The sequence below is a fragment of the Eptatretus burgeri genome, unplaced genomic scaffold (genome assembly GCF_056783735.1).
Source record: "Eptatretus burgeri isolate ZD-2024b unplaced genomic scaffold, Ebu_testis_v1 Ebu_testis_scaffold_137, whole genome shotgun sequence".
Lineage (NCBI taxonomy): Eukaryota > Metazoa > Chordata > Myxini > Myxiniformes > Myxinidae > Eptatretus > Eptatretus burgeri.
This window is the reverse complement of record NW_028222087.1, coordinates 59,815-80,183: the sequence shown is the minus strand read 5'-3', so window position 1 is coordinate 80,183 and position 20,369 is coordinate 59,815. Positions and strand designations below refer to the sequence as shown.

General features: G+C 38.1%; 1 protein-coding gene across 6 annotated transcripts in view; it reads left to right on the top strand.

The window, feature by feature from the left end:
• Positions 1–909: 909 nt before the first annotated feature.
• LOC147007488 (uncharacterized) overlaps positions 910–20,369 on the top strand; it is a 39,014-nt gene continuing 19,554 nt past the window's right edge. For 5 of the 6 annotated variants that reach the window (XM_085867051.1, XM_085867045.1, XM_085867050.1 and 2 more), the window contains exons 1-2: positions 917–1,034; positions 20,142–20,272. In XM_085867051.1, the coding sequence (XP_085723177.1) occupies positions 20,251–20,272 (22 nt within the window). In that variant the 5' untranslated portion in view covers positions 917–1,034; positions 20,142–20,250. Of the gene's footprint in view, positions 1,035–20,141; positions 20,273–20,369 lie in introns of all 6 variants that reach the window. The other variant, XM_085867046.1, reaches the window with a different exon arrangement.

Below are 20,369 nucleotides of genomic sequence, written 5' to 3'. Positions count from 1 at the left end.
TGAACATAAGTTAATGGTAAAGATTTGGTTCGTGTCTTGTACAATGAACAAACGGGTAGATCGGACAGCAGCAGCACAGGCATGCTGGGCCAAACGACCTTCTGTGTCCAAATTCTCCTCCACGAGCCTCGACCACACACACAAATAAATAAATAAATGAATGTTGTGTTTTTATGTTCGAACCGGACAAATAATCATCAAACAAACTGTCATTGAGTTCTCCCGTCCATCCCACCTGATCACGAGGTATAAATCTCTGTCCACACAAACAAAGCCTCGAGCTCTCTCGGTTCCAACATGTCCGCACGAATCGCCGATTCCACTTCACCTCCTTCAGCTTTACCTTCATTAATATTCACCTGGGAAGATGTTTCCTCCGACCCGTCCACGGACACACACCGACAATCGCCCTCAAACGGTAAATACAAACAACCGACACGAAAATGAACTTTTGGCGGGAAACAACATGCAGAACAACGCGGTACGGATACTTATACACCGCCCCTCGTACTCGGCCATCACCAAGCACAAAGGAAATGTTAAAAATAGATAATAAAAGCATTAAAAAAGTAATTGTCATAAGATCGAACGTTAAAATGTAACATTGTTCGGGATCCGAACAAAGAAAGAGATAATTATATAAACACGAAGTTCCACACAACTTGGAAGGAAAAACGACGTTAGTTTCCCAGTGACACCGCGTCACTCACGTTACACACGACATCTCCTGTGAATAATTAACCGTTTAAACACCGTGATATGATGACGTCACCTCTTGAATCCTCCAGCACGTCCTTCCTTACAAGATTTTCTCCACAGGAAATTTAAAATCGAGCGATATCTTTTAAATCGACCAATGAAAACAAGCGCTCGCGGGATAGCGGCACCTGATTGGCTGCTGCGTTGATGACGTAAGAAAGGCAGTTGGTGGAGGGTGTGGGTTCCACGAACAGTTTGAATGGTTCACGTGTTTTAACATCTGTGAGAGACATCAGGACCTCGTCCTCGTCGAGAAAGTTTGTCCTTTCCTTCATGTCGGTTTCCTTTCCATCGATTTTAAATGGATTATATTTTTAACGTTGGTATAACTTGGTTAAAGGGACCTGGACATGGTTTGGTCGGCTTCAACTTTCATTTACCAGGAAAAGTTAAACAAAATGTACATGTGTGTGTGTGTGTATTTGTGTGGATGTGTGTATTTGTGTGGATGTGTGTGTATTTGTGTGGATGTGTGTATTTGTGTGGATGTGTGTATTTGTGTGGATGTGTGTGTATTTGTATGGATTTGTGTGTATTTGTATGGATTTGTGTGTATTTGTGTGGATGTGTGTGTATTTGTGTGGATGTGTGTATATTTGTGTGGATGTGTGTGTATTTGTATGGATTTGTGTGTATTTGTGTGGATGTGTGTGTATTTGTATGGATTTGTGTGTATTTGTATGGATGTGTGTATTTGTATGGATTTGTGTATATTTGTATGGATTTGTGTATATTTGTGTGGATGTGTGTGTATTTGTATGGATTTGTGTGTATTTGTGTGGATGTGTGTGTATTTGTATGGATTTGTGTGTATTTGTGTGGATGTGTGTGTATTTGTATGGATTTGTGTGTATTTGTGTGGATGTGTGTGTATTTGTATGGATTTGTGTGTATTTGTGTGGATGTGTGTGTATTTGTGTGGATGTGTGTGTATTTGTATGGATTTGTGTGGATTTGTGTGGATTTGTGTGGATTTGTGTGGATGTGTGTGTATTTGTATGGATTTGTGTATATTTGTATGGATTTGTGTATATTTGTGTGGATGTGTGTGTATTTGTATGGATTTGTGTGTATTTCTGTAGATGTGTGTGTATTTGTATGGATTTGTTTGTATTTGTGTGGATGTGTGTGTATTTGTATGGATTTGTGTGTATTTGTGTGGATGTGTGTGTATTTGTATGGATTTGTGTATATTTGTGTGGATGTGTGTGTATTTGTATGGATTTGTGTGTATTTGTGTGGATGTGTGTGTATTTGTATGGATTTGTGTATATTTGTATGGATTTGTGTATATTTGTGTGGATGTGCGTGGATTTGTATGGATTTGTGTGTATTTGTGTGGATGTGTGTGTATTTGGATGCATTTGTTTGTATTTGTGTGGATGTCTGTGTATTTGTGTGGATGTGTGTGTATTTGTATGGATGTGTGTGTATTTGTATGGATGTGTGTGTATTTGTATGGATGTGTGTGTATTTGTATGGATGTGTGTGTATTTGTGTGGATGTGTGTGTATTTGTGTGGATGTGTGTGTATTTGTGTGGATGTGTGTGTATTTGTGTGGATGTGTGTGTATTTGTATGGATGTGTGTGTATTTGTGTGGATGTGTGTATTTGTATGGATTTGTGTGTATTTGTATGGATGTGTGTATTTGTGTGGATGTGTGTGTATTTTTATGGATGTGTGTATTTGTATGGATTTGTGTGTATTCGTGTGGTTGTGTGTATTTGTATGGATGTGTGTATTTGTATGGATGTGTGTGTATTTGTATGGATGTGTGTATTTGTGTGGATGTGTGTATTTGTATCGATTTGTGTGTATTTGTGTGGATGTGTGTGTATTTGTATGGATGTGTGTGTATTTGTGTGGATGTGTGTGTATTTGTGTGGATTTGTGTGTATTTGTATGGATTTGTGTGTATTTGTGTGGATGTGTGTGTATTTGTGTGGATGTGTGTGTATTTGTATGGATTTGTGTGTATTTGTGTGGATGTGTGTGTATTTGTGTGGATGTGTGTGTATTTGTGTGGATGTGTGTGTATTTGTGTGGATGTGTGTGTATTTGTATGGATGTGTGTATTTGTGTGGATGTGTGTGTATTTGTGTGGATGTGTGTGTATTTGTATGGATTTGTGTATATTTGTGTGGATGTGTGTGTATTTGTATGGATTTGTGTGTATTTGTGTGGATGTGTGTGTATTTGTGTGGATGTGTGTGTATTTGTATGGATTTGTGTGTATTTGTGTGGATGTGTGTGTATTTGTATGGATGTGTGTGTATTTGTATGGATTTGTGTGTATTTGTGTGGATGTGTGTGTATTTGTATGGATTTGTGTGTATTTGTGTGGATGTGTGTGTATTTGTATGGATTTGTGTGTATTTGTGTGGATGTGTGTGTATTTGTATGGATTTGTGTATATTTGTCTGGATTTGTGTATATTTGCGTGGATGTGTGTGTATTTGTATGGATTTGTGTGTATTTGTGTGGATGTGTGTGTATTTGTATGGATTTGTTTGTATTTGTGTGGATGTGTGTGAATTTGTATGGATTTGTGTGTATTTGTGTGGATGTGTGTGTATTTGTATGGATTTGTGTATATTTGTATGGATTTGTGTATATTTGTGTGGATGTGTGTGTATTTGTATGGATTTGTGTGTATTTGTGTGGATGTGTGTGTATTTGTATGGATTTGTTTGTATTTGTGTGGATGTGTGTGTATTTGTGTGGATGTGTGTGTCTTTGTGTGGATGTGTGTATTTGTATGGATGTGTGTGTCTTTGTGTGGATGTGTGTGTATTTGTATGGATGTGTGTGTCTTTGTGTGGATGTGTGTGTATTTGTATGGATGTGTGTGTCTTTGTGTGGATGTGTGTGTATTTGTATGGATGTGTGTGTCTTTGTGTGGAGGTGTGTGTATGTGTATGGAAATGTGTGTATTTGTATGGATGAGTGCGTATTTGAAGGGATGTGTGTGTCTATGTATGGATGTGTGCGTACTTGTGTGGATGTGTGTGAATATGTGAGGAGGTGTGTGTATTTGTGTGGAGGTGTGTGTACTTGTGTGGATGTGTGCGTACTTGTATGGACGTGTGTGTATTTGTGTGGATGTGTGTATTTGTAGGGATTTGTGTGTATTTGTATGGATGTGTGTATTTGTGTGGATGTGTGTGTATTTGTATGGATTTGTGTGTATTTGTGTGGATGTGTGTATTTGTATGGATGTGTGTATTTGTATGGATGTGTGTGTATTTGTATGGATGTGTGTATTTGTGTGGATGTGTGTATTTGTATCGATTTGTGTGTATTTGTGTGGATGTGTGTGTATTTGTATGGATTTGTGTGTATTTGTGTGGATGTGTGTGTATTTGTATGGATTTGTGTGTATTTGTATGGATTTGTGTGTATTTGTGTGGATGTGTGTGTATTTGTGTGGATGTGTGTGTATTTGTGTGGATGTGTGTGTATTTGTGTGGATGTGTGTGTATTTGTATGGATGTGTGTATTTGTGTGGATGTGTGTGTATTTGTGTGGATGTGTGTGTATTTGTGTGGATGTGTGTGTATTTGTATGGATTTGTGTATATTTGTGTGGATGTGTGTGTATTTGTATGGATTTGTGTGTATTTGTGTGGATGTGTGTGTATTTGTGTGGATGTGTGTGTAATTGTATGGATTTGTGTGTATTTGTGTGGATGTGTGTGTATTTGTATGGATTTGTGTGTATTTGTGTGGATGTGTGTGTATTTGTATGGATGTGTGTATTTGTGTGGATGTGTGTATTTGTATCGATTTGTGTGTATTTGTGTGGATGTGTGTGTATTTGTATGGATGTGTGTATTTGTGTGGATGTGTGTATTTGTATCGATTTGTGTGTATTTGTGTGGATGTGTGTGTATTTGTATGGATGTGTGTGTATTTGTGTGGATGTGTGTGTATTTGTATGGATGTGTGTATTTGTGTGGATGTGTGTGTATTTGTGTGGATGTGTGTGTATTTGTGTGGATGTGTGTGTATTTGTATGGATGTGTGTGTATTTGTGTGGATGTGTGTGTATTTGTGTGGATGTGTGTGTATTTGTGTGGATGTGTGTGTATTTGTGTGGATGTGTGTGTATTTGTATGGATTTGTGTATATTTGTGTGGATGTGTGTGTATTTGTATGGATTTGTGTGTATTTGTGTGGATGTGTGTGTGTATTTGTGTGGATGTGTGTGTATTTGTATGGATTTGTGTGTATTTGTGTGGATGTGTGTGTATTTGTATGGATTTGTGTGTATTTGTGTGGATGTGTGTGTATTTGTATGGATGTGTGTATTTGTGTGGATGTGTGTATTTGTATCGATTTGTGTGTATTTGTGTGGATGTGTGTGTATTTGTATGGATGTGTGTATTTGTGTGGATGTGTGTATTTGTATCGATTTGTGTGTATTTGTGTGGATGTGTGTGTATTTGTATGGATGTGTGTGTATTTGTGTGGATGTGTGTGTATTTGTATGGATGTGTGTATTTGTGTGGATGTGTGTGTATTTGTGTGGATGTGTGTGTATTTGTGTGGATGTGTGTGTATTTGTATGGATGTGTGTGTATTTGTGTGGATGTGTGTGTGTATTTGTGTGGATGTGTGTGTATTTGTGTGGATGTGTGTGTATTTGTATGGATGTGTGTATTTGTGTGGATGTGTGTGTATTTGTGTGGATGTGCGTGTATTTGTGTGGATGCGTGCGAATTTGTATGGATTTGTGTGTATTTGCGTGTATGTGTGTGTATTTGTATGGATTTGTGTGTATTTGTGTGGATGTGTGTGTATTTGTGTGGAAGTGTGTGTATTTGTATGGATTTGTGTGTATTTGTGTGGATGTGTGTGTATTTGTATTTTAATTTCTGTGTATTTGTGTGGATGTGTGTGTATTTGTATGGATTTGTGTGTATTTGTGTGGATGTGAGTGTATTTGTATGGATGTGTGTGTATTTGTGTGGATGTGTGTGTATTTGTATGGATGTGTGTGTATTTGTGTGGATGTGTGTATTTGTATGGATTTGTGTGTATTTGTGTGGATGTGTGTGTATTTGTATGGATGTGTGTGTATTTGTATGGATGTGTGTGTATTTGTATGGATGTGTGTGTATTTGTGTGGATGTGTGTATTTGTGTGGATGTGTGTATTTGTATGTATTTGTGTGGATGTGTGTGTATTTGTATGGATGTGTGTATTTGTGCGGACGTGTGTGTATTTTTATGGACGTGTGTATTTTTATGGATTTGTGTGTATTTGTGTGGATGTGTGTGTATTTGTATGGATGTGTGTATTTGTATGGATGTGTGTGTATTTGTATGGATGTGTGTATTTGTGTGGATGTGTGTGTATTTGTATGGATTTGTGTGTATTTGTGTGGATGTGTGTGTATTTGTATGGATGTGTGTGTATTTGTGTGGATGTGTGTATTTGTATGGATTTGTGTGTATTTGTGTGGATGTGTGTGTATTTGTATGGATTTGTGTGTATTTGTGCGGATGTGTGTGTATTTGTATGGATTTGTGTGTATTTGTGTGGATGTGTGTGTATTTGTATGGATTTGTGTGTATTTGTGTGGATGTGTGTATTTGTATGGATGTGTGTGTATTTGTGTGGATGTGTGTGTATTTGTATGGATGTGTGTGTATTTGTGTGGATGTGTGTATTTGTATGGATTTGTGTGTATTTGTGTGGATGTGTGTGTATTTGTGTGGATGTGTGTGTATTTGTGTGGATGTGTGTGTATTTGTATGGATTTGTGTGTATTTGTGTGGATGTGTGTGTATTTGTATGGATGTGTGTGTATTTGTGTGGATGTGTGTGTATTTGTGTGGATGTGTGTGTATTTGTGTGGATGTGTGTGTATTTGTGTGGATTTGTGTGTATTTGTGTGGATGTGTGTATTTGTGTGGATGTGTGTGTATTTGTGTGGATGTGTGTGTATTTGTGTGGATGTGTGTGTATTTGTGTGGATGTGTGTGTATTTGCGTGCATGTGTGTGTGTATTTGTATGCATGTGTGTAATTGTGTGGATGTGTGTGTATTTGTATGGATGTGTGTGTATTTGTATGGATGTGTGTATTTGTATGGATGTGTGTATTTGTGTGGATGTGTGTGTATTTGTATGGATGTGTGTGTATTTGTATGGATGTGTGTGTATTTGTATGGATGTGTGTGTATTTGTATGGATGTGTGTGTATTTGTGTGGATGTGTGTGTATTTGTGTGGATGTGTGTGTATTTGTGTGTTTGTGTGTGTATTTGTGTGGATGTGTGTGTATTTGTATGGATGTGTGTGTATTTGTATGGATGTGTATGTATTTGTATGGATGTGTGTGTATTTGTATGGATGTGTGTGTATTTGTGTGGATGTGTGTGTATTTGTGTGGATGTGTGTGTATTTGTGTGCATGTGTGTTTATTTGTGTGGATGTGTGTGTATTTGTATGGATGTGTGTGTATTTGTGTGGATGTGTGTGTATTTGTATGGATGTGTGTGTATTTGTATGGATGTGTGTGTATTTGTGTGGATGTGTGTGTATTTGTGTGGATGTGTGTGTATTTGTGTGGATGTGTGTGTATTTGTGTGGGTGTGTGTGTATTTGTATGGATGTGTGTGTATTTGTATGGATGTGTGTGTATTTGTGTGGATGTGTGTGTATTTGTATGGATGTGTGTATTTGTATCGATTTGTGTGTATTTGTGTGGATGTGTGTGTATTTGTATGGATGTGTGTGTATTTGTGTGGATGTGTGTGTATTTGTGTGGATTTGTGTGTATTTGTATGAATTTGTGTGTATTTGTGTGGATGTGTGTGTATTTGTGTGGATGTGTGTGTATTTGTATGGATGTGTGTGTATTTGTATGGATGTGTGTGTATTTGTATGGATGTGTGTGTATTTGTGTGGATGTGTGTGTATTTGTGTGGATGTGTGTGTATTTGTGTGGATGTGTGTGTATTTGTGTGGATGTGTGTGTATTTGTATGGATGTGTGTGTATTTGTGTGGATGTGTGTATTTGTATGGATTTGTGTGTATTTGTATGGATGTGTGTATTTGTGTGGATGTGTGTGTATTTTTATGGATGTGTGTATTTGTATGGATTTGTGTGTATTTGTGTGGATGTGTGTATTTGTATGGATGTGTGTATTTGTATGGATGTGTGTGTATTTGTATGGATGTGTGTATTTGTGTGGATGTGTGTATTTGTATCGATTTGTGTGTATTTGTGTGGATGTGTGTGTATTTGTATGGATGTGTGTGTATTTGTGTGGATGTGTGTGTATTTGTATGGATTTGTGTGTATTTGTATGGATTTGTGTGTATTTGTGTGGATGAGTGTGAAGTTGTGTGGTTGTGTGTGTATTTGTATGGATTTGTGTGTATTTGTGTGGATGGGAGGGTATGTGTGGGGTTGTGTGGGTATGTGCGTGGGTGTGTGTGTATTTGTCTGGATGTGTGTGTATTTGTATTGTGTTGTGTGTAATTGTGTGGATGTGTGTGTATTTGTCTGGACGTGTGAGTGTTTGTGTGGATGTGTGTGTATTTGTGTGGATGTATGTGTATTTGTATGGATTTGCGTATATTTGTGTGGATGTGTGTGTATTTGTATGGATTTGTGTGTATTTGTGTGGATGTGTGTGTATTTGTGTGGATGTGTGTGTATTTGTATGGATTTGTGTGTATTTGTGTGGATGTGTGTGTATTTGTATGGATGTGTGTGTATTTGTATGGATTTGTGTGTATTTGTGTGGATGTGTGTGTATTTGTATGGATTTGTGTGTATTTGTGTGGATGTGTGTGTATTTGTATGGATTTGTGTGTATTTGTGTGGATGTGTGTGTATTTGTATGGATGTGTGTGTATTTGTGTGGATGTGTGTATTTGTATGGATTTGTGTGTATTTGTGTGGATTTGTGTATATTTGTGTGGATGTGTGTGTATTTGTATGGATTTGTGGGTATTTGTGTGGATGTGTGTGTATTTGTATGGATTTGTTTGTATTTGTGTGGATGTGTGTGTATTTGTATGGATTTGTGTGTATTTGTGTGGATGTGTGTGTATTTGTATGGATTTGTGTATATTTGTATGGATTTGTGTATATTTGTGTGGATGTGTGTGTATTTGTATGGATTTGTGTGTATTTGTGTGGATGTGTGTGTATTTGTATGGATTTGTTTGTATTTGTGTGGATGTGTGTGTATTTGTATGGATGTGTGTGTATTTGTGTGGATGTGTGTGTATTTGTATGGATTTGTGTATATTTGTGTGGATGTGTGTGTATTTGTATGGATTTGTGTGTATTTGTGTGGATGTGTGTGTATTTGTGTGGATGTGTGTGTATTTGTGTGGATGTGTGTGTATTTGTATGGATTTGTGTGTATTTGTGTGGATGTGTGTGTATTTGTATGGATTTGTGTGTATTTGTGTGGATGTGTGTGTATTTGTATGGATGTGTGTATTTGTGTGGATGTGTGTATTTGTATCGCTTTGTGTGTATTTGTGTGGATGTGTGTGTATTTGTATGGATGTGTGTATTTGTGTGGATGTGTGTATTTGTATCGATTTGTGTGTATTTGTGTGGATGTGTGTGTATTTGTATGGATGTGTGTGTATTTGTGTGGATGTGTGTGTATTTGTATGGATGTGTGTATTTGTGTGGATGTGTGTGTATTTGTGTGGATGTGTGTGTATTTGTGTGGATGTGTGTGTATTTGTACGGATGTGTGTGTATTTGTGTGGATGTGTGTGTATTTGTATGGATGTGTGTATTTGTGTGGATGTGTGTGTATTTGTGTGGATGTGTGTGTATTTGTGTGGATGTGTGTGTATTTGTGTGGATGTGTGTATATTTGTATGGATGTGTGTGTATTTGTATGGATGTGTGTATTTGTGTGGATGTGTGTATTTGTATGGATTTGTGTGTATTTGTGTGGATGTGTGTGTATTTGTATGGATGTGTGTGTATTTGTGTGGATGTGTGTGTATTTGTGTGGATGTGTGTGTATTTGTATGGATTTGTGTGTATTTGTGTGAATGTGTGTGTATTTGCGTGCATGTGTGTGTATTTGTGTGGATGTGTGTGTATTTGTGTGGATGTGTGTGTATTTGTATGGATGTGTGTATTTGTGTGGATGTGTGTGTATTTGTGTGGATGTGTGTGTATTTGTGTGGATGTGTGTGTATTTGTATGGATTTGTGTATATTTGTGTGGATGTGTGTGTATTTGTATGGATTTGTGTGTATTTGTGTGGATGTGTGTGTATTTGTGTGGATGTGTGTGTATTTGTATGGATTTGTGTGTATTTGTGTGGATGTGTGTGTATTTGTATGGATTTGTGTGTATTTGTGTGGATGTGTGTGTATTTGTATGGATGTGTGTATTTGTGTGGATGTGTGTATTTGTATCGATTTGTGTGTATTTGTGTGGATGTGTGTGTATTTGTATGGATGTGTGTATTTGTGTGGATGTGTGTATTTGTATCGATTTGTGTGTATTTGTGTGGATGTGTGTGTATTTGTATGGATGTGTGTGTATTTGTGTGGATGTGTGTGTATTTGTATGGATGTGTGTATTTGTGTGGATGTGTGTGTATTTGTGTGGATGTGTGTGTATTTGTGTGGATGTGTGTGTATTTGTATGGATGTGTGTGTATTTGTGTGGATGTGTGTGTGTATTTGTGTGGATGTGTGTGTATTTGTGTGGATGTGTGTGTATTTGTATGGATGTGTGTATTTGTGTGGATGTGTGTGTATTTGTGTGGATGTGTGTGTATTTGTGTGGATGTGTGTGTATTTGTATGGATTTGTGTGTATTTGTGTGGATGTGTGTGTATTTGTATGGATTTGTGTGTATTTGTGTGGATGTGTGTGTATTTGTGTGGATGTGTGTGTATTTGTATGGATTTGTGTGTATTTGTGTGGATGTGTGTGTATTTGTATGGATTTCTGTGTATTTGTGTGGATGTGTGTGTATTTGTATGGATTTGTGTGTATTTGTGTGGATGTGTGTGTATTTGTATGGATGTGTGTGTATTTGTGTGGATGTGTGTGTATTTGTATGGATGTGTGTGTATTTGTGTGGATGTGTGTATTTGTATGGATTTGTGTGTATTTGTGTGGATGTGTGTGTATTTGTATGGATGTGTGTGTATTTGTATGGATGTGTGTGTATTTGTATGGATGTGTGTGTATTTATGTGGATGTGTGTATTTGTGTGGATGTGTGTATTTGTATGTATTTGTGTGGATGTGTGTATATTTGTGTGGATGTGTGTATTTGTGTGGATGTGTGTGTATTTGTGTGGATGTGTGTGTATTTGTGTGGATGTGTGTGTATTTGTATGGATTTGTGTGTATTTGTATGGATGTGTGTATTTGTCTGGATGTGTGTATATTTGTGTGGATGTGTGTATTTGTGTGGATGTGTGTGTATTTGTATGGATTTGTGTGTATTTGTATGGATGTGTGTGTATTTGTCTGGATGTCTGTATATTTGTGTGGATGTGTGTATTTGTGTGGATGTGTGTGTATTTGTGTGGATGTGTGTGTATTTGTATGGATTTGTGTGTATTTGTGTGGATGTGTGTGTATTTGTATGGATTTGTGTGTATTTGTGTGGATGTGTGTGTATTTGTATGGATGTGTGTGTATTTGTGTGGATGTGTGTATTTGTATGGATGTGTGTGTATTTGTGTGGATGTGTGTGTATTTGTATGGATGTGTGTGTATTTGTGTGGATGTGTGTATTTGTATGGATTTGTGTGTATTTGTGTGGATGTGTGTGTATTTGTGTGGATGTGTGTGTATTTGTGTGGATGTGTGTGTATTTGTATGGATTTGTGTGTATTTGTGTGGATGTGTGTGTATTTGTATGGATGTGTGTGTATTTGTGTGGATGTGTGTGTATTTGTGTGGATGTGTGTGTATTTGTGTGGATGTGTGTGTATTTGTGTGGATTTGTGTGTATTTGTGTGGATGTGTGTATTTGTGTGGATGTGTGTGTATTTGTGTGGATGTGTGTGTATTTGTGTGGATGTGTGTGTATTTGTGTGGATGTGTGTGTATTTGTGTGGATGTGTGTGTGTATTTGTATGGATGTGTGTAATTGTGTGGATGTGTGTGTATTTGTATGGATGTGTGTGTATTTGTGTGGATGTGTGTATTTGTATGGATGTGTGTATTTGTATGGATGTGTGTGTATTTGTATGGATGTGTGTGTATTTGTATGGATGTGTGTGTATTTGTATGGATGTGTGTGTATTTGTATGGATGTGTGTGTATTTGTGTGGATGTGTGTGTATTTGTGTGGATGTGTGTGTATTTGTGTGGATGTGTGTGTATTTGTGTGGATGTGTGTGTATTTGTATGGATGTATGTGTATTTGTATGGATGTGTGTGTATTTGTATGGATGTGTGTGTATTTGTATGGATGTGTGTGTATTTGTGTGGATGTGTGTGTATTTGTGTGGATGTGTGTGTATTTGTGTGGATGTGTGTGTATTTGTGTGGATGTGTGTGTATTTGTATGGATGTGTGTGTATTTGTGTGGATGTGTGTATTTGTATGGATTTGTGTGTATTTGTATGGATGTGTGTATTTGTGTGGATGTGTGTGTATTTTTATGGATGTGTGTATTTGTATGGATTTGTGTGTATTTGTGTGGATGTGTGTATTTGTATGGATGTGTGTATTTGTATGGATGTGTGTGTATTTGTATGGATGTGTGTATTTGTGTGGATGTGTGTATTTGTATCGATGTGTGTGTATTTGTGTGGATGTGTGTGTATTTGTATGGATGTGTGTGTATTTGTGTGGATGTGTGTGTATTTGTATGGATGTGTGTGTATTTGTATGGATGTGTGTGTATTTGTGTGGATGTGTGTGTATTTGTGTGGATGTGTGTGTATTTGTATGGATGTGTGTGTATTTGTGTGGATGTGTGTGTATTTGTGTGGATGTGTGTGTATTTGTGTGGATGTGTGTGTATTTGTGTGGATGTGTGTGTATTTGTATTGATGTGTGTATTTGTATGGATGTGTGTGTATTTGTGTGGATGTGTGTGTATTTGTGTGGATGTGTGTGTATTTGTGTGGATGTGTGTGTATTTGTATGGATTTGTGTATATTTGTGTGGATGTGTGTGTATTTGTATGGATTTGTGTGTATTTGTGTGGATGTGTGTGTATTTGTGTGGATGTGTGTGTATTTGTATGGATTTGTGTGTATTTGTGTGGATGTGTGTGTATTTGTATGGATGTGTGTGTATTTGTATGGATTTGTGTGTATTTGTGTGGATGTGTGTGTATTTGTATGGATTTGTGTGTATTTGTGTGGATGTGTGTGTATTTGTATGGATTTGTGTGTATTTGTGTGGATGTGTGTGTATTTGTATGGATTTGTGTATATTTGTCTGGATTTGTGTATATTTGTGTGGATGTGTGTGTATTTGTATGGATTTGTGTGTCTTTGTGTGGATGTGTGTGTATTTGTATGGATGTGTGTGTCTTTGTGTGGATGTGTGTGTATTTGTATGGATGTGTGTGTATTTGTGTGGATGTGTGTGTATTTGTATGGATTTGTGTATATTTGTATGGATTTGTGTATATTTGTGTGGATGTGTGTGTATTTGTATGGATTTGTGTGTATTTGTGTGGATGTGTGTGTATTTGTATGGATTTGTTTGTATTTGTGTGGATGTGTGTGTATTTGTGTGGATGTGTGTGTCTTTGTGTGGATGTGTGTATTTGTATGGATGTGTGTGTCTTTGTGTGGATGTGTGTGTATTTGTATGGATGTGTGTGTCTTTGTGTGGATGTGTGTGTATTTGTATGGATGTGTGTGTCTTTGTGTGGATGTGTGTGTATTTGTATGGATGTGTGTGTTTTTGTGTGGATGTGTGTGTATTTGTATGGATGTGTGTGTATTTGTATGGATGTGTGTGTATTTGTATGGATGTGTGTGTATTTGTATGGATGTGTGTGTATTTGTGTGGATGTGTGTGTATTTGTGTGGATGTGTGTGTATTTGTGTGGATGTGTGTGTATTTGTGTGGATGTGTGTGTATTTGTGTGGATGTGTGTGTATTTGTATGGATGTGTGTATATTTGTGTGGATGTGTGTATTTGTATGGATGTGTGTATTAGTATGGATGTGTGTATTTGTATGGATGTGTGTGTATTTGTATGGATGTGTGTATATTTGTGTGGATGTGTGTATTTGTATGGATGTGTGTATTTGTATGGATGTGTGTGTATTTGTATGGATGTGTGTATTTGTATGGATGTGTGTATTTGTATGGATGTGTGTGTATTTGTATGGATGTGTGTGTATTTGTATGGATGTGTGTATATTTGAGTGTATGTGTGTGTATTTGTGTGGATGTGTGTGTATTTGTATGGATTTGTGTGTATTTGTGTGGATGTGTGTGTATTTGTGTGGATGTGTGTGTATTTGTGTGGATGTGTGTGTATTTGTGTGGATGTGTGTGTATTTGTATGGATGTGTGTATTTGTGTGGATGTGTGTGTATTTGTGTGGATGTGTGTGTATTTGTGTGGATGTGTGTGTATTTGTATGGATTTGTGTATATTTGTGTGGATGTGTGTGTATTTGTATGGATTTGTGTGTATTTGTGTGGATGTGTGTGTATTTGTGTGGATGTGTGTGTATTTGTATGGATGTGTGTGTATTTGTGTGGATGTGTGTGTATTTGTATGGATGTGTGTGTATTTGTGTGGATGTGTGTGTATTTGTATGGATGTGTGTATTTGTGTGGATGTGTGTATTTGTATCGATTTGTGTGTATTTGTGTGGATGTGTGTGTAATTGAATGGATGTGTGTATTTGTGTGGATGTGTGTATTTGTATCGATTTGTGTGTATTTGTGTGGATATGTGTGTATTTGTATGGATGTGTGTGTATTTGTGTGGATGTGTGTGTATTTGTATGGATGTGTGTATTTGTGTGGATGTGTGTGTATTTGTGTGGATGTGTGTGTATTTGTGTGGATGTGTGTGTATTTGTATGGATGTGTGTGTATTTGTGTGGATGTGTGTGTATTTGTATGGATGTGTGTATTTGTGTGGATGTGTGTGTATTTGTGTGGATGTGTGTGTATTTGTGTGGATGTGTGTGTATTTGTGTGGATGTGTGTATATTTGTATGGATGTGTGTGTATTTGTATGGATGTGTGTATTTGTGTGGATGTGTGTATTTGTATCGATTTGTGTGTATTTGTGTGGATGTGTGTGTATTTGTATGGATGTGTGTGTATTTGTGTGGATGTGTGTGTATTTGTGTGGATTTGTGTGTATTTGTATGGATTTGTGTGTATTTGTGTGGATGTGTGTGTATTTGTGTGGATGTGTGTGTATTTGTGTGGATGTGTGTGTATTTGTGTGGATGTGTGTGTATTTGTATGAATGTGTGTATTTGTGTGGATGTGTGTGTATTTGTGTGGATGTGTGTGTATTTGTGTGGTTGTGTGTGTATTTGTATGGATTTGTGTATATTTGTGTGGTTGTGTGTGTCTTTGTATGAATTTGTGTGTATTTGTGTGGATGTGTGTGTATTTGTGTGGATGTGTGTGTATTTGTATGGATTTGTGTGTATTTGTGTGGATGTGTGTGTATTTGTATGGATTTGTGTGTATTTGTGTGGATGTGTGTGTATTTGTATGGATGTGTGTATTTGTGTGGATGTGTGTATCTGTATCGATTTGTGTGTATTTGTGTGGATGTGTGTGTATTTGTATGGATGTGTGGATGTGTGTATTTGTATCGATTTGTGTGTATTTGTGTGGATGTGTGAGTATTTGTATGGTTGTGTGTGTATTTGTGTGGATGTGTGTGTATTTGTATGGATGTGTGTATTTGTGTGGATGTGTGTGTATTTGTGTGGATGTGTGTGTATTTGTGTGGATGTGGGTGTATTTGTATGGATGTGTGTGTATTTGTGTGGATGTGTGTGTGTATTTGTGTGGATGTGTGTGTATTTGTGTGGATGTGTGTGTATTTGTATGGATGTGTGTATTTGTGTGGATGTGTGTGTATTTGTGTGGATGTGTGTGTATTTGTGTGGATGTGTGTGTATTTGTATGGATTTGTGTGTATTTGTGTGGATGTGTGTGTATTTGTATGGATGTGTGTGTATTTGTGTGGATGTGTGTGTATTTGTGTGGATGTGTGTGTATTTGTATGGATTTGTGTGTATTTGTGTGGATGTGTGTGTATTTGTATGGATTTCTGTGTATTTGTGTGGATGTGTGTGTATTTGTATGGATGTGTGTGTATTTGTATGGATGTGTGTGCATTTGTATGGATGTGTGTGTATTTGTATGGATGTGTGTGTATTTGTATGGATGTGTGTGTATTTGTATGGATGTGTGTATTTGTATGGATGTGTGTGTATTTGTGTGGATGTGTATATTTGTGTGGATGTGTGTATTTGTATGGATGTGTGTGTATTTGTATGGATGTGTGTATTTGTGTGGATGTGTGTATTTGTGTGGATGTGTGTATTTGTATGTATTTGTGTGGATGTGTGTGTATTTGTGTGGATGTGTGTGTATTTGTGTGGATGTGTGTATATTTGTCTGGATGTGTGTATTTGTATGGATGTGTGTGTATTTGTGTGGATGTGTGTATATTTGTGTGGATGTGTGTATTTGTGTGGATGTGTGTATATTTGTGTGGATGTGTGTATTTGTGTGGATGTGTGTGTATTTGTATGGCTGTGTGTATATTTGTGTGGATGTGTGTGTATTTGTATGGATGTGTGTGTATTTGTGTGGATGTGTGTATTTGTATGGATTTGTGTATATTTGTGTGGATGTGTGTGTATTTGTATGGATTTGTGTGTATTTGTGTGGATGTGTGTGTATTTGTATGGATTTGTGTGTATTTGTGTGGATGTGTGTGTATTTGTATGGATTTGTGTGTATTTGTGTGGATGTGTGTATTTGTATGGATGTGTGTGTATTTGTGTGGATGTGTGTGTATTTGTATGGATGTGTGTGTATTTGTGTGGATGTGTGTATTTGTATGGATTTGTGTGTATTTGTGTGGATGTGTGTGTATTTGTGTGGATGTGTGTGTATTTGTGTGGATGTGTGTGTATTTGTATGGATTTGTGTGTATTTGTGTGGATGTGTGTGTATTTGTATGGATGTGTGTGTATTTGTGTGGATGTGTGTGTATTTGTGTCGATGTGTGTGTATTTGTGTGGATGTGTGTGTATTTGTGTGGATTTGTGTGTATTTGTGTGGATGTGTGTATTTGTGTGGATGTGTGTGTATTTGTGTGGATGTGTGTGTATTTGTGTGGATGTGTGTGTATTTGTGTGGATGTGTGTGTATTTGTGTGGATGTGTGTGTGTATTTGTTTGGATGTGTGTAATTGTGTGGATGTGTGTGTATTTGTATGGATGTGTGTGTATTTGTATGGATGTGTGTATTTGTATGGATGTGTGTATTTGTATGGATGTGTGTGTATTTGTATGGATGTGTGTGTATTTGTATGGATTTGTGTATTTGTATGGATGTGTGTGGATGTATGGATTTGTGTGTATTTGTATGGATGTGTGTATTTGTATGGATGTGTGTATTTGTATGGATTTGTGTGTATTTGTATGGATGTGTGTGTATTTGTATGGATGTGTGTATTTGTGTGGATGTGTGTGTATTTGTATGGATGTGTGTGTATTTGTGAGGATGTGTGTGTATTTGTATGGATGTGTGTATTTGTATGGATGTGTGTGTATTTGTGTGGATGTGTGTGTATTTGTATGGATGTGTGTGTATTTGTGTGAATGTGTGTATTTGTGTGGATGTGTGTATTTGTGTGGATGTGTGTGTATTTGTATGGATGTGTGTATTTGTATGGATGTGTGTATTTGTGTGGATGTGTGTGTATTTGTATGGATGTGTGTGTATTTGTATGGATGTGTGTGTATTTGTGTGGATGTGTGTGTATTTGTATGGATGTGTGTGTATTTGTATGGATGTGTGTGTATTTGTGTGGATGTGTGTATTTGTGTGGATGTGTGTGTATTTGTATGGATGTGTGTGTATTTGTATGGATGTGTGTATTTGTATGGATGTGTGTATTTGTGTGGATGTGTGTGTATTTGTATGGATGTGTGGATTTGTATGGATGTGTGTATTTGTGTGGATGTGTATGTATTTGTATGGATGTGTGTGTATTTGTATGGATGTGTGTATTTGTATGGATGTGTGTATATTTGTATGGATGTGTGTGTATTTGTATGGATGTGTGTGTATTTGTATGGATGTGTGTGTATTTGTATGGATGTGTGTGTATTTCTATGGATGTGTGTATGTGTGTGTGTATTTTCGTGTGTGTGTGTATTTGTATGGATGTGTGTGTATTTGTATGGATGTGTGTATTTGTATGGATGTGTGTGGATGTATGGATTTTTGTGTATTTGTATGGATGTGTGTATTTATATGGATGTGTGTATTTGTATGGATTTGTGTGTATTTGTATGGATGTGTGTATTTGTATGGATGTGTGTGTATTTCTATGGATGTGTGTGTGTATGTGTGTGTGTGTATTTTCGTGTGTGTGTATTTGTATGGATGTGTGTGTATGTGTGTGTGTGTATTTTCGTGTGTGTGCGTGTATTTGTATGGATGTGTGTGTATTTCTATGGATGTGTGTGTGTATGTGTGTGTGTATTTTCGTGTGTGTGTATTTGTATGGATGTGTGTGTATTTCTATGGATATGTGTGTATGTGTGTGTGTGTGTGTGTATTTTCGTGTGTGTGTATTTGTATGCATGTGTGTGTATTTATGTGTCTGTGTGTGTGTATTTGTGTGTCAGTGTGTGTATTTGTATGGATGTGTGTATATGTGTCTGTGTATATGTGTGTATTTTCGTGTGTGTGTGTGTGTGTGTGTGTGTGTGTGTGTGTGTGTGTGTGTGTGTGTGTGTGTGTGTGTGTGTGTGTGTGTGTGTGTGTGTGTGTGTGTGTGTGTGTGTGTGTGTGTGCGTGTGTGTATGTGTGTGTTGTTCATAAAGTATAACATATTATCCCTGCTAACTCCCCTACCCCCACACCTCTCCCTCTCTTGGTCCCATCCTTGCTCTACTCCCTCCCAATGCAGTGCAGCACCCTCCTTCCACACCTCTCTCACTTCCCCCTGCCCCTCTCTTTCTGTCTCTGTCACTGGACATATCCGGACGGTGGTTATGTCTGGACGGGAGTTTGTCTCTGGACATGTCCTGATGGGAGTTTGTTTCCAGACGTGTCCAGGTGGTGTTTATGTCTGGACGGGAGTTTATCTCCGGATGTGTCCGAGCTGTGTTTGTCTCCAGACGTGTCTGAGCAGTCTCTGTCTCTGGACAGCTTGGCTCTGGAAACGTCTGGGCGGTTTTTCCCTCCACCCCCCCCGTTAAGTACTCCCATCAGCAAAGCGACCGGTGGTATTTGCAAGTTTATAATACAACCGATTGTAATTATATGAACCACCTTCCACCTTTTTGCTTCCTGCACTTTTGAAACCACCATTATTTACAATGGGGTTCGTGTTGGGGGTGAAAACGCTGCCCCACCTCACTGCCCCACCTCACTATCCCAGCTCACGACCCCAGCTCACTATCCCAGCTCACTACCCCACCTCACTATCCCAGCTCACTATCCCAGCTCACTACCCCAGCTCACTACCCCAGCTCACTACCCCAGCTCACTATCCCAGCTCACTACCCCAGCTCACTATCCCAGCTCACTACCCCAGCTCACTATCCCAGCTCACTACCCAGCTCACTACCCCAGCTCACTATCCCAGCTCACTACCCCAGCTCACTACCCCAGCTCACTACCCCATCTCACTATCCCAGCTCACTCCCCCAGCTCACTACCCCAGCTCACTATCCCAGCTCACTACCCCAGCTCACTACCCCAGCTCACGACCCCAGCATGACGGGTCTTCACTAAAAGATCGTTCGGCCGTTCTCGGACACATTAGGTCTTCGGCGTGTCGGCACATCGCACTCGTGAGCCTCTGACGCGGCAATCCGAAATCATTCCTTTTCTCCAACAACCTCATCTCACATCATCACATCACCAATTTATATTCACATCAGGTCACTCCACCTTGGACATGCTGCTTCCACTCACCCAGCAACGGATGGACACCCTCAATATGAGACACGACATCAGGGACGTATCTTGTGCTTTCGATCCGGTCCGGCATCCTGTCCTGCTCCCCAAACTATCCGCCTGGAGTCCCCATGAGGCAGTTTTTTTTCGGCGAATTCCTGTTCGATATTCTTTGATTGTTTGAAAAACCTTTTGTCTTTTCGTTTATGACGTCATTGAATCATGAATAGCTGTTTCTCTTCCTGTCGCCGCAGACAATAATCTTTGGAGGAAAGACAATCTTGGTGACTGATTGGTGGAAGGACTTGGAGAGATCGACGTCCATCGATTTGGAGTTGGTTGAACTTTGTGGTTTTGTGCGTTATGGAGTTTCAACTGGAGCCAGGTGAGGAAGGGGCCCGAGGAGCATGGGGGTGTTGGGTCATGGGCATGGGTTTTTTTTGGGGGGGGGGGGTTATTTCACTGTTTGTCTGTCTCATCCC